Here is a 12232-nt window from a genome sequence, read left to right as displayed (position 1 = left end):
AAAACTATTCATATAAAAATGATTAATACAAAATATAAAGTAAAAATACATAAAACAAATTAACCTGCACTTTACCTTTGAAAAGAACCTTGGCTGGTGTGAGTGAGTTTCTAAACTCTTGTGGGATTCCACCCAACGGGACGACACGCAGAAGAGTGTCCCAAAACAACTGCAGGCTCCCAGCGCTGTAGTAGTTCACCGTAAAAGCGACTCTGAAAAGATCGCGGACATGCCATAAGCGACTGCCGTTGATGGGTGATACAAGGAATATTATAAATGCGCAGGGCACAGTATTACTTGGCCACTAACCCGTCCCCGACCCTGCCTAACTGTTGTGTCGGTGTATAGGAGAGTGGCAGATCCCACTACAATAAATAACCGTGCTGTTCCTGTTTCAAGCTGAATAAAGCTGGTGTCGCTAAAGTACTGAGACTCGGCTTTGTGTTTTCGGGTGCAAGACAGAGACTCACACGTTACAACACACACGTGGTCACAATGCTATAGTACACAGTATACGCTCGTACAGATGTTGACTATATGAGTGAGGCACGCTGACTGAGCCCGAGAATGGGAGACGATTACCCACAATCCTGCAGCAAGAGAGAGAACCACCATCAGCTCAGCTGTGATCACGTGATGCTTGGCAGACAAAGCGTATATGTACTACTCGTATTGCAAGACTTCGCTCGTTTATCAAGTCAAAATTTATTAAAAATTTGAGCTCGTCTTGTAAAACACTCCAAGGTGTCTGTCTGTCATATAGTGCCTTTCTATCTATCTATCTCAAAAAATATTGGGGTGTCCGCTTGGTCACCATTTTTAATTCTAGTGTAAATAGTAACAACGAAGAAGAGGGCTCAACAGTGCTGCAGGAACAAAAAGGAGGCTTCCAGTCACTTTTAATAAGTTTTCCGCTCTAGGTGGTCCGCACTGCTGGAAATTTGGGTCCAAAATGAGTCCCTTTCTCAGGGGTTATTCACCCTTTTAAAGTCCTCTGGCTGGTAGGGGGTGGAGTCAGTTGCCCTCAGTGGAAGTTTTCCTTCTGTGTGTGACAAAAGAGACGACAGTATTAGTGACTGCGCACCCTATGTTCCCGGTGTGGAGTCGATTACCACTGATAAACCTGGAAGGTGATCCTGTGATGCACATAAACACATACGCATACGACCTTTGAACGTGTCTGAGCTGCGCTTCTAACAGAACACATTCCCAGGGAGCTTGTGCCTCCTGCTGGATACCAGGATACGCTCACTTTTATTCTATCCTCTGGACGTCAAATGCGCTGCATCCGTGATATACTGAACCTAATTATGCTGATGTGGTTTGCCCCCTGCCTGCCCTTTAATGTCACATACCGCTCATTTATCATGTTTGTCTACATACCTAAGGAGCTGTGGTTAATTTAAGTCCTGCTTTTTGTTTGAAGTGAAGCAAACCAGTGAATATGCAGGAAAGAAGAAATGTCATCTGTGTCTTTGTACCGAGCAAGCAGTTGCCATGCAGAATGCCAGTCTGTAGGCAAGGTTGCTATGTTGAGCTGTCTGGCTTAAAACACAATTTTTTTTTTTGTGAACTTTTTTCAGTCGCAGAACATGCCCCCCCCCCCCTTTCTGGTGTGAGTTGTGCATATTTTTTGCCTATTGTTGCTTCAGTGCTTCATGATACCAAATAGCAAGAAGCAGGTGTAAGGAATGGGGGTGTGACTTCCTGCTGCCTGTAAGCACAACACTCGCTAATCTGGTGGTCTGTGCGTCTGCAGTGTTAGTCCGCTCCATTGCGTCTAAGGAGATAGGAAGTATGGCACAGCGGATAGGAAAATGGACTCTAAACCGTCAGATTGCAGTATTCATTCTTCAATTTTTGACACATTCCTGAGTTTTTTTTTTATTTTTTAAACCTTCAAAAGGTGCAGTATAAAATTCTTTGATAGAGGGGTTTCTATGGACAGGAAAGAAAATTGCAAGCGGCTGAGCAAGTTGGCCTGCCTTTCCTATAGTTAACACATTTCATAAATATGAAAAGAGCTGCCCAGGACCCAGAAAGCCCCTCAGAATGGTACACGCTGTAAAGGCAGTGTATAAAATCGGATCCCTAGCCTCGAGTCACTCGAGTAGTCTTCATTAACATTGTGCGTCTGCTGAAACACCTGTACAGGTAAAGCGTCTTGGTGTTTGTCTTTGGTTTAAAGGCACTATATGACATAGTTATTGGGCTGCAACAAATGATTATTTTGTAAATGATTAATCTATTGACTGTTTTCCCAATAATTTAATGTAATGACAAATGTTGTCAAATGAATTCAAACTGGCATATGAATTTATGCTGTATTTGAATATGCGTTTGCATTGTTTGGTATATAAAATTTGAAAACAAGATATGATAAACGGCTAAAATAACTCCAACAAAACAACACTATCTCTCTATTATATAAAAGAAATCCTGAAACGAGACAAGGGTTATATTTTTTATATTTTTATATATATATATATATATATATATAGTCCCCGCCCTCCTCTCAACCATATTCAGATACGCCCGCAGTCCTCTCACCTCTCATTGGTGTGAATGCTTTTACAGACACAGTTCCTGCTCTCTCAGCTCTTACAAATTTTTGCATTTTCCTCACTTTAAGTTCCCAATTAAAGAAGACATATTATGTCCAAATCTAATTGAAGAATTTCATCCCGAAGGGTTATCAACAGAAGAAATGAGTACACGGGCAATCCTAGCACTGAGTCAAACGAATTAATGCCAAAAATGTCGATCGGTTATACTTCATATTGGTTAAATGCGTATCAATAGACTTCTGCTGAAACGGTGGTGATGGTGCGAAGATGAAAACATCAACTTACAATATCACGAAGAATAACTACAACCATTATTACTGTCTGGTCTTCCAGTCACTGTCATCTGTGAGAAGGAATTTAAAAAATATTAGTGAGAAGTCAAGCAAAATTACCCCTTTTATTGGCCAACTAGAAAGATTAGAATATGCAAGCTGTGGATGCAACTTGGGCCCCTTGTTCAGGCCAGATGTAATCCCACAACTTACACCCTGTGTGAAGAAGGGGCCTGAGTTGCCTCCAAAGCTTGCATATCGTTATCTTTCTAGTTAGCCATTAAAAAGGGTCATTTTGCTTGACTTCTCACTACACCCATAATGGCTAACATGGTACAACACGCTAGTACTAAAAAATATTAGTAATATAGTGTCATTTAATACAAAAAAATAAAGATTAAGAAGGTTATTCAACTATCATGTAGGATAGCTGTAAAGGAGGAAAAAAGTTATACTGTATAAATATTTGTATAAAATTATGTAAATAAATTAAAACACTAAAATTTGACAAATTACGTTTTTTTATTAAAATTATTTATGCCTATCACAAGCTGTGAAGCAGAAAGGCATTTTTCAAAGCTACCCCATTATAAAGAACAAATTTCAGTCTACCGTGACTGACGAGCGCTTAAATTGTTTATGCATGCTGTCTGTAGACACTGACGTTGCAAAGAAGCTCTCATAGGACAAAACTGAGGGTGAATTTTTTGCTAGAAAATAACAGAAATTTTTTTTTTTTTTTTGGTAAAATGTGCTTCACGTAGTATGTGTTGTCATTTGATGTCTAAAATAAAATTATATTGATGGAGGCAGGGGTTCTTTTCTATGTTTTATTTCATTATTCTGTGGTGCATCTGTCGCCAAAGGTCAGTCACAGTTGTTTCAGTGTCCTCAAAAGTCACAAATGGCAGAGATAGTAAGTAGTTCAGGGAGTTCACAAACTTCAGAGGGCATGGAGCCGTAGGATTCTTGTCTCTTAGTTGCCAGGTAAAGTTCTTGGTAAGAATGAAATTCAGTGTCGCATGTTTTTCTGCTCCTAGATTATCAAAGGTCTAAAATACTTTGGTGTGGGGGTGCAACCTGGTCACGGCACACGTAAAGATACTCCGTGTAATGAATAGCAACTGCCATTTGTTTTACAATGTCCTTAGTTACTGGAATACACCTCAGATGAAACCATTGGTTTCTTTTTCTGTTCCCACATGTCCTGATGTTTCATGAGCCCACCCGTGCCAGTGATATTAATGAAGGCTCAATTACATTTACCTCAGCATGGTAACACATTTCCATCTTCTGTAATTGGTTCTTCCAATTTTATTTGGCAAACAGTCGATGTCATATCAGCTAATTGGTTGTAATTGTCTGACACAACTGACCCCCAATGGCCCAGAGTTTGCAAACTTTGTTTTACACCAATAGATGACATTTTCTTATGTAGTACTTATATATATATCTATATATATCTATATATATCTATATATAAAATATATATATATATATATATATATATATATATATATATATATATATATATATATATCCAGTACAGTGGAACCTCGGTTCACGACAATAATTCGTTCCAAACCTCTGGTCGTAAACCGAATTGGTCGTGAACCGAAGCAATTTCCCCCATAGGATTGTATGTAAATACAGTTCGTACGGTCTGGAACGGATTAATTGTATGTAAATATATTTTTTAAAATATTTTTAAGCACAAATATAGTTAATTACACCATAGAATGCACAGTGTAATAGTAAACTAATGTAAAAACATTGAATAACACTGACAAACACCCAGGCTCCCTGCTCAGCTGCACGTACAGGCTCGCTCTCAGTTACACACTCTCTCTCTCTCTCTATCTATCTATCTATCTATCTATCTATCTCTCTCTCTATCTCTCTATCTCTCTATCTCTCTATCTCTCTCTCTCTCTCTCTCTCTCTCTCTCTCTCTCTCTCTCTCTCTCTCTCTCTCTCTCTCTCTCTCTCTCTCTCTCTCTCTCTCTCTCTCACATTTCAGCAGTTCACGTCTGACCGAGAACAATGCAACACGTGCGGAAATCATCAGCGCGCACAAACCGAAAGGGAAACTGGCTTGTTTGTATACCGATTGTGTGGTCGTGAACCGAGGCAAAAGTTTGGCAAACTTTTTGGTTGTAAACCGAGTTGTACGTGTACTGAGGCGTTCGTGAACCGAGTTTCCACTGTATTGAGAAGACCCTAAAACCTAGCGGTCCTATTCCTAGACCAGATCCCATGGCTCCTCAGAGGTCTCATTTTGGCTTCTGCTTTACTTCTGCCTTATGAGGGGGCCATAAGGATTAAAAGTTTTATCTGTCATGTGTGGTGCTATATTCTGGATGCAATATCGTCCATGTGTATACCATTTCTCACCCCAACTAAAAGGCATAGGAAATCTTTCTTCACCCATGTGACTTGTACTTGTACTTATTACTATTCCATATTGTGCTGGAACATTTCTTCATTCAATATTATACTATAGGCCTGGAAAATTCATCAACTAACAGTACAAGCCTGTGCAGTAATGAGTAAAGCGGACAAAAATCATTTCATCAAAACAATTTCGTTACTTATCATTTGTTCTTCATACACTTCATACACTTCATACACTGCTGACACAAACTCGTGCCCATTTCATCTTATGTTGTTGAAACGGGCTCTTTGTCTTTTAAACTTGTATGTCTGCAAATCATAAAGCACTTATGACACTTGTGCATGAGTCCCACTTGCAGAGTAAGCGTATCGTGTGACGTCTTGCTGCCAAACGGGCGCAGGCAGAGTGGTTAAAGATCAAAGGGAATGCGGTTTGTTTAGTTAGTAAGACGGTGACATGGTGTGAGTAGCAAGCAAATTAAAAAAGCAGGCCGGTCGACGGTTTGGATGTGTCCAATGGGCAGAGGTGGAGGATCATTTATATCACATTTGGCACCTGTGGACTCACCTGGAAAAGCGGGATCGTCACAGTAGAGGGTCCGCATAATCTCTCTACTTTCCTGACCTCTTGGTATACAGCAGTATTTTAATGAAGGTGACCTGAATATTTTAACTTACAACCTCATTGTCTCCGGTATTGTGTGTCAAGCCAGCAGCTGTGTAAGACATTGACTAATTGTGGGACACGGCGTGTTTCCTGACGAAGCTTGTAGAAGTTAGTGTTCTAAAGCACTGTAATAAAAATCAGAATTATGAGTTATTTTCAGGTTTAAGAGTGGACGGGACAGAATCAGGTTTCATATCCAGTTTTTATTATCTGGAAAAGTTTTGGGATTAAAATGCTCAGAGATCTTTTATATAGACAACATATTTGCATCTTTTGAACAATTACGTTCTAAATTCAACCTCCCAGCTACACATTTCTTTCACTATCTTCAAATTAGAAATTTTGTTAAACAGAAACTACCCGATTTTTTTCCTCACCTCGTACCCTCCACAATGCTGGAAAAAATACTGCAGAATTTCGAGGAATTAAACACCATTTCCGCATTATATAAAATCTTATTAGAGTCCCTACCTTTCAAAGACCCAAGAGGACATTGGGAAGAAGATCTCTTAATCAATATATCAGAAAAGGAGTGGAAGGTAGCAAAGCAGAGAATTCACTCAAGCTCCATATGCACAAAGCATAGAATTATTCAACTAAAAATTATATATCAAGCTCATCTGTCTCGCTTAAAACTGTCCAAAATGTTTCCAGGGCAAGATCCAACCTGCGAACGCTACAACCAAGTTCCTGCCTCACTGGGTCACATGTTCTGGGCCTGCACCAAACTAACATCATTTTGGACCAAAATTTTTAAGTGCCTTTCAGACAGCCTTGGGGTCACAATCCCTCCTAACCCATTAACAGCTGTGCTTGGTGTTCTTCCAGACGGACTTGAAATGGAGAAGGACAAGCAAACGGTGATTGCATTCACTACACTTTTGGCACACAGACTTATTTTGTTAAATTGGAAGAATCCTAAGTCAGTGGGAAACTGATGTTTTATATTATTTGAAACAAGGGGGCTTCGCCCCCTGCTCGCTTCGCTTGCCTACCCCCGGTGTTGCGTAACCCGAAATACATTGATGAATGTATGCGATATGTGCCTGCTTTGCTTGCGGCATTTCAGACGCGCGCTGTAGGCGCCTGCGTTCATTGATTATATCCAGGCGGGCTCGTGTTTGTATCTTCGTCAGTTGTGGTCTTTCATTTTGAACCCGTGCCTGCTTTGCTTCCGCAGTTTCTGACGCTCGTTGTAGGCATCTATGTACATTGTATTTGTCCACGCGGAGCTGTTTGGTTTTGGAGCCGAGGCAGTTTTACTTCCGCGGTTTCAGACGCGCGTTGTAGGCGCCTACGTCTATTGATTTTATCCATGCGGGCTCGCTTTTGTACCTCTGTTAGTTGAGCTGGATCGTTTTGGAGCCGTGACCGTGACTCCATTAGTTGTCCGTTGTCTACTGTCCGTAATATGGATAATTGCACTTACTGTTAATACAGAGCGTTTTCTGTGGTTGTACCATTAATAATGCATCACTGTAATGTGATTCACATATGCTATATGGTTTGGACGTGTGAGGATGCCGTACGTTTAATACGGAAAGTTTGTTTATTCTCATTACCCGGACCATGCTGTGTAGTGTGGACGTTTAGTTCAGAAGCGCGTTGTAGGCGCCTGGGCCTTTCGTACTTTCTCGCGCCTTCCATTCTATCTTTGTGGACCTTTGTGGACGCCGTAGTGTCTTACGTGTGACTCTGGGGTGCAGTGCAGAATCCTCTTTTCTGTGTGGCTGTGTCGTTAGTCATTAGCTATGGGCGAATTGTTGCTTCATGTCCTATTCAGAAGCACGTTGTAGGCGCCTGCACCTTTCGTACTTTCCCGTGCCTTCTGTACTATCTTTGTGGACCTGTGGGGCCTCCGTAGCCTCTTCCGTTTGACTCTGGGGTGCAGCGCAGAATCCTCTTTTTTGTGTGGCTGTGTCGTTAGCTATGGGCGCGTTGTTGCATCATTTCTCATTCGCATTAGTTGAGCTCTTTCGTTTTTGGGCTGTGACTCCTTCGTTCGCGGTGGATACGACTTCGCTTGTGGTTTATGAGACGCGCGCTGTAGGCACCTGCACAGTACGTCTCATGGTCCCATCGCCGTGTACCTGCGTCCATGCCTTCCGGTTTACCATTCTCAGTTAGTAATATGGATTGGAAAAAATCAAATTCTCAGTTAGAGGCTCTGTACAGAATTTTTTTAAAACCTGGCAGGATCTAATCAATATTATTTTAGAATAAGAGAAATAACTATTACTGCATTTAATTCTCTTCTCCTTTTTTTTTATTTACCTATATATATCTCTTCCTTTCTTTTGTTTATTGTTGCCTTATTAAAAAGCCTTAAGCAATTCTCTTTTGGCTAAGCTCTCCTTCTCAGGGGTGGGGTTTGATTTGTCTTCAATGTTTTTGTGATAAAGTGATCTATTTGTATGGAATGATTATAATAAAATTAATAAATTAAAAAAAAAAAAATTGGGTGCCAAATTATAGTTACTGGGCACGGGAGAAGCTTTTAGGATTAACTGCTCACTTCTACTGTTGATCAAAGTGCAGAGCAGTGGGAGGGAAATAAAAAAACGATGAGCACTAGGTTGTGGAGGGGACTGGCTGTAAGTTTTATTAATAAGATAACATGCTAACCATTCAAAAATCACGAAAAGGCCAATGGTGGAAGTGAAGTGCAAAAACAGACCAGTGAGATATACTGCAGCTTTGCATAGCGCGTCTGGAGTAACACAATGCCAAAATAAGTGCGGGTAAAACGAAGAATTAAATGTCAGCTTGAAGGCCTTTTTTTAAATAAATTTGAATTGCATTGGAATAGCGATGTTCAGTGTGATAGCTGTAGTGTCAGGCAGTCCTCCCATTGCCAAACATTTAGCAAACGCTTCTAGAAAGGCCTTAATTGTCATCTCTTCCTACATTATGTCTCCAGTCATGTTAAATCATATTTTAATGTGGTCTCTTAGGACACTGACATGTTGGTACTTATTACTTTTGCCATTTTACAGGTAGAAGAAATAAACACTTGGCCTTTGTGCTTTGTCAATCTCCTTGTATGTGAGGGTCACCATGAAATGTTAAGTAACATGTCCCAGTGTGCTTTATTTTTAACCATTTCTCTCTGTGTTGTTATTTTTCAGAGGCGACAGTTTGTTGGCTGGCCAGGACAGTATAAAACTGCGCGTGTCACGAGATCGCGGCCCTCTTGGTTCCTACGCCTCCTCTCTTCCCAATTCAAGCAGCACACTTTCACAACGCAATGAAGCAGTCAGGTCCTCTGACGGAAATGAAGATGAAGGTAACTATAAACGTTGCACAAGCTCCTCTTTCTCTGCAGTAGAGCCAGGTAGTGGGTGTTAAATTCAGCGAACCCTAAACTTGGGCTTGGGTTTGGACCTAAAAATGAGAAACTGGTCCTGTGCAGAAATATTGAAGATCTCCCTTTGGAAGGATTTGCTGGCAGACCCAATGGAGACACCATTTTAAGTGGGTCTGCCCCAAGTTGTCCTCTCTATAAAACATTTATAATAGAACAAGCAAGACGGAGTTTTGATATCACAGAATTGTGTGTGTGGTACTGCAAATGCCCGAAGGAGAATTTTGACACATGGCTTATTTCTTTTTTTTTTTTGGCAGCTGTGTGTACAGGCGCCACCAGTCTCCCTGTCATTAACTCTTACCAAACACTGTGTGCCTTTCTTTGATGATGTAGAGTGTGAACATACTAGCATCTCGCTGAGCTTTTTATGGAAGGTGGGCTTGAACTGTGCCAGTCCATGGTGGGGACCTGCTGGAAAAATGGTGTGACACAAAGAGCCTGTCGTCGTCTTTATATTAGCACACTCTTAAAAAGTACTTACATCTTGCCTGAAGAAGGGGCCTGAGTTGCCTCGAAAGCTTGCATATTGTAATCTTTTTAGTTAGCCAATAAAAGGTGTCATTTTGCTTGGCTTTTCTCTACATTCATAATGGCTAACATGGTACAACACCCTAGTACAACACTTAAGAACAAATCCTAGATAATTTTGACCACCTGCTCTAGCCACTTGCACAGTTTTATTTCGGTGAAAATGCAGGGGAAAAAAAAGTTTGTGTGAACGGAAGCTGGCGCCTTGTACTGCCTGTGCAGGAACATGACAGATAGGTTTCACTTCTAGTTCACAGAAAAGAAAGCAATGGGCAAAATGAGTCAGCAACTTGGCTTTTTATTAACTTTGAGGGTGGAAGCGGGTGATAGGTGGGTGGTAGGCTTGCCCAGATTCCTGACTCTGCAGGTCTATGCCCTCTAGCTCAGGCTTGTTGCTAGTTTTTCTTTATCTTTTTTGATCAAAGCTAAAGTCACCCACTTAGTGCCAGACATAAGCTGCACATGGGGGTTCATATGGGCATTCAGTACACTTCAGATTGTTGCCTGTTTGCTTCTTGGACCACTCGTGTCACCTTTACATCCACCTGTCTGCCTTACCTGCTTACCCGAGGGAGGTTGTAGGGCAGCTGGAGCCAATCCCAGCATTCACCAGGCAGTGTGAGGTTTACAGAGCTGGATTATTTGCCTGGAGGTTTATGAGGAAGATGTGCTAGCAGTCTAGTCCTGGGTGGGTTTTTTATTTATTTTTTTAAATTTTTACGAGAGGCATTCAAATATAAACAGGAATTTATAAGCTACACTTTATTTATTGAATATAACGAAATGACTTACACCAGGGGTCTCCCAATCTTTTTTTCCCCTGAGAGCTACTTTTGCAAAATGAAAATGACTTCATTTGTCATTTTGTCACATGTCACTGTGTCACTTTATTCACATGTCCAGTGGCATGTGTGATGTGTTTTTTAGTCAGTCAGATGACTGGCACTGAGGTGTATGGTGGAGTGGAGCCACTTTGGTTCACTCTTATGGAGTCCTTTAAATGTTCTTCTGTCCGTCTTGTTCTGAACTTTGATTTCATGACATTCATGTCAGACTCACAGAGGTATGGAGACCCAAACAAAGCCGACATTTTCAGAGCTGCTTGGTGAAGATTCTTATAGTTATCTGACTCTACTAAGCTCCGGAAATGCTGAGAATGCTGTTGAGACTTTAACTACACATTATTTTGAAGGTTTACTAATAAATAATATATAAAATCCAAAGTCTGCTTTTCACGAGAGAACTATTTAACGGATTTAGATTGTGTTTTTTTTTATAATTTGCTTGAACATTCTCTTTGATTTTGCGACATTTCTCATTTCACTATGTATCATAGTAATTGTTTGCATTTATATAGCGCTTTTCTCACTACTCAAAGTGCTCAGCAATAGCAGGTTAAGGGCCTCGCTCAAGGGCCCAACAGAGCAGAGTCCCTATTGGCATTTTATGGGATTCGAACCGGCAACCTTCCGATTGCCAGTGCAGATCCCTAGCCTCGGAGCCACCACTCCGCCTTACATAGTGTGCTTGCGATACAGATTTATTTGTGCGAACCCGAGTGAGATGCCATGGAGTGGAGGGCGGGCCTTCCTCACTCACTCGCCGTCTTCGGGGCGTGTTCCTAACTCCACTTAGCTAGCGAACAAGAGAACCATTGAATTCAACTTTGATATTTAAAATTAAGTGTTACTTAGGTCTTGATGAGTTTGAGTCTGGATATTCTCTTAAGTGTATGCCACATTGAAAAGATAGATTGCAGTTCAGATTGTGGATCGTGATGCGATTTTTTGGAAAGATCGCCCATTCCTAATCTGACTAATCAAGTTTTCAAATTTATGTAGGATTCATTAACCCTTTGGCCAACTACCGGTAGCTTGCGAGCGATGTGTTGGAGACCCCTGACCTACGCACTATTTTTCTGTGCAGTTTCCTGCCGGTGCGATCCACTTGTTCCAGTACTCAGGAAGCTTCTTAATCTCAGCAAAGTCGAAGTCTTTTGACTGCATGTTGATCCATCCTTGCACGGCGTCAACAACCTCCTCAGTCGACTTGAATTTCTTCCCTCCTAAAAGTGCCTTAAGTGGGCAGAAGAGATGATAGTCCATCTCTGAATGACTTGCATCAATCATACATTCTAGACTGAGAAAATCACTCACTGATTTTTAAGTCTTGAGTAAATCTGAGATGGAATGACTCCTTCATTTGTCAAAAATATAATAATAATAATTTGCTGTGCAACACTACTGTGTACCTCCTGCACCGGCATGTTGATTACAGCGAACAGAAAGGGGGAAAGAGCAGCTAGCACTACTAACAAGTTCAAAGATGTATGTGTTTGTCCATTGAGTTATTTCTACCTTTCATTCTTTATAAGAACAGAGCATGACAATTCCTGTTTATCACTGAACGCCCCTCGTAACAACTCTAAAACATTTAT

The 12232-nt window shown here is 41.0% G+C and overlaps 1 protein-coding gene across 1 annotated transcript in view; it reads left to right on the top strand.

Moving 5' to 3' along the window:
- Window positions 1-12232, top strand: part of smg1 (SMG1 nonsense mediated mRNA decay associated PI3K related kinase) — a 167618-nt gene that overhangs the window by 35190 nt on the left and 120196 nt on the right. The window contains 1 exon segment of the mRNA XM_051933950.1: window positions 9029-9186. Within this exon segment, the coding sequence (XP_051789910.1) occupies window positions 9029-9186 (158 nt within the window).

The sequence above is a fragment of the Erpetoichthys calabaricus genome, chromosome 11, assembly GCF_900747795.2.
Source record: "Erpetoichthys calabaricus chromosome 11, fErpCal1.3, whole genome shotgun sequence".
NCBI lineage: Eukaryota > Metazoa > Chordata > Cladistia > Polypteriformes > Polypteridae > Erpetoichthys > Erpetoichthys calabaricus.
Note: the sequence above shows the minus strand (reverse complement) of the source record. Positions and strands in the feature narration are given on the sequence as shown.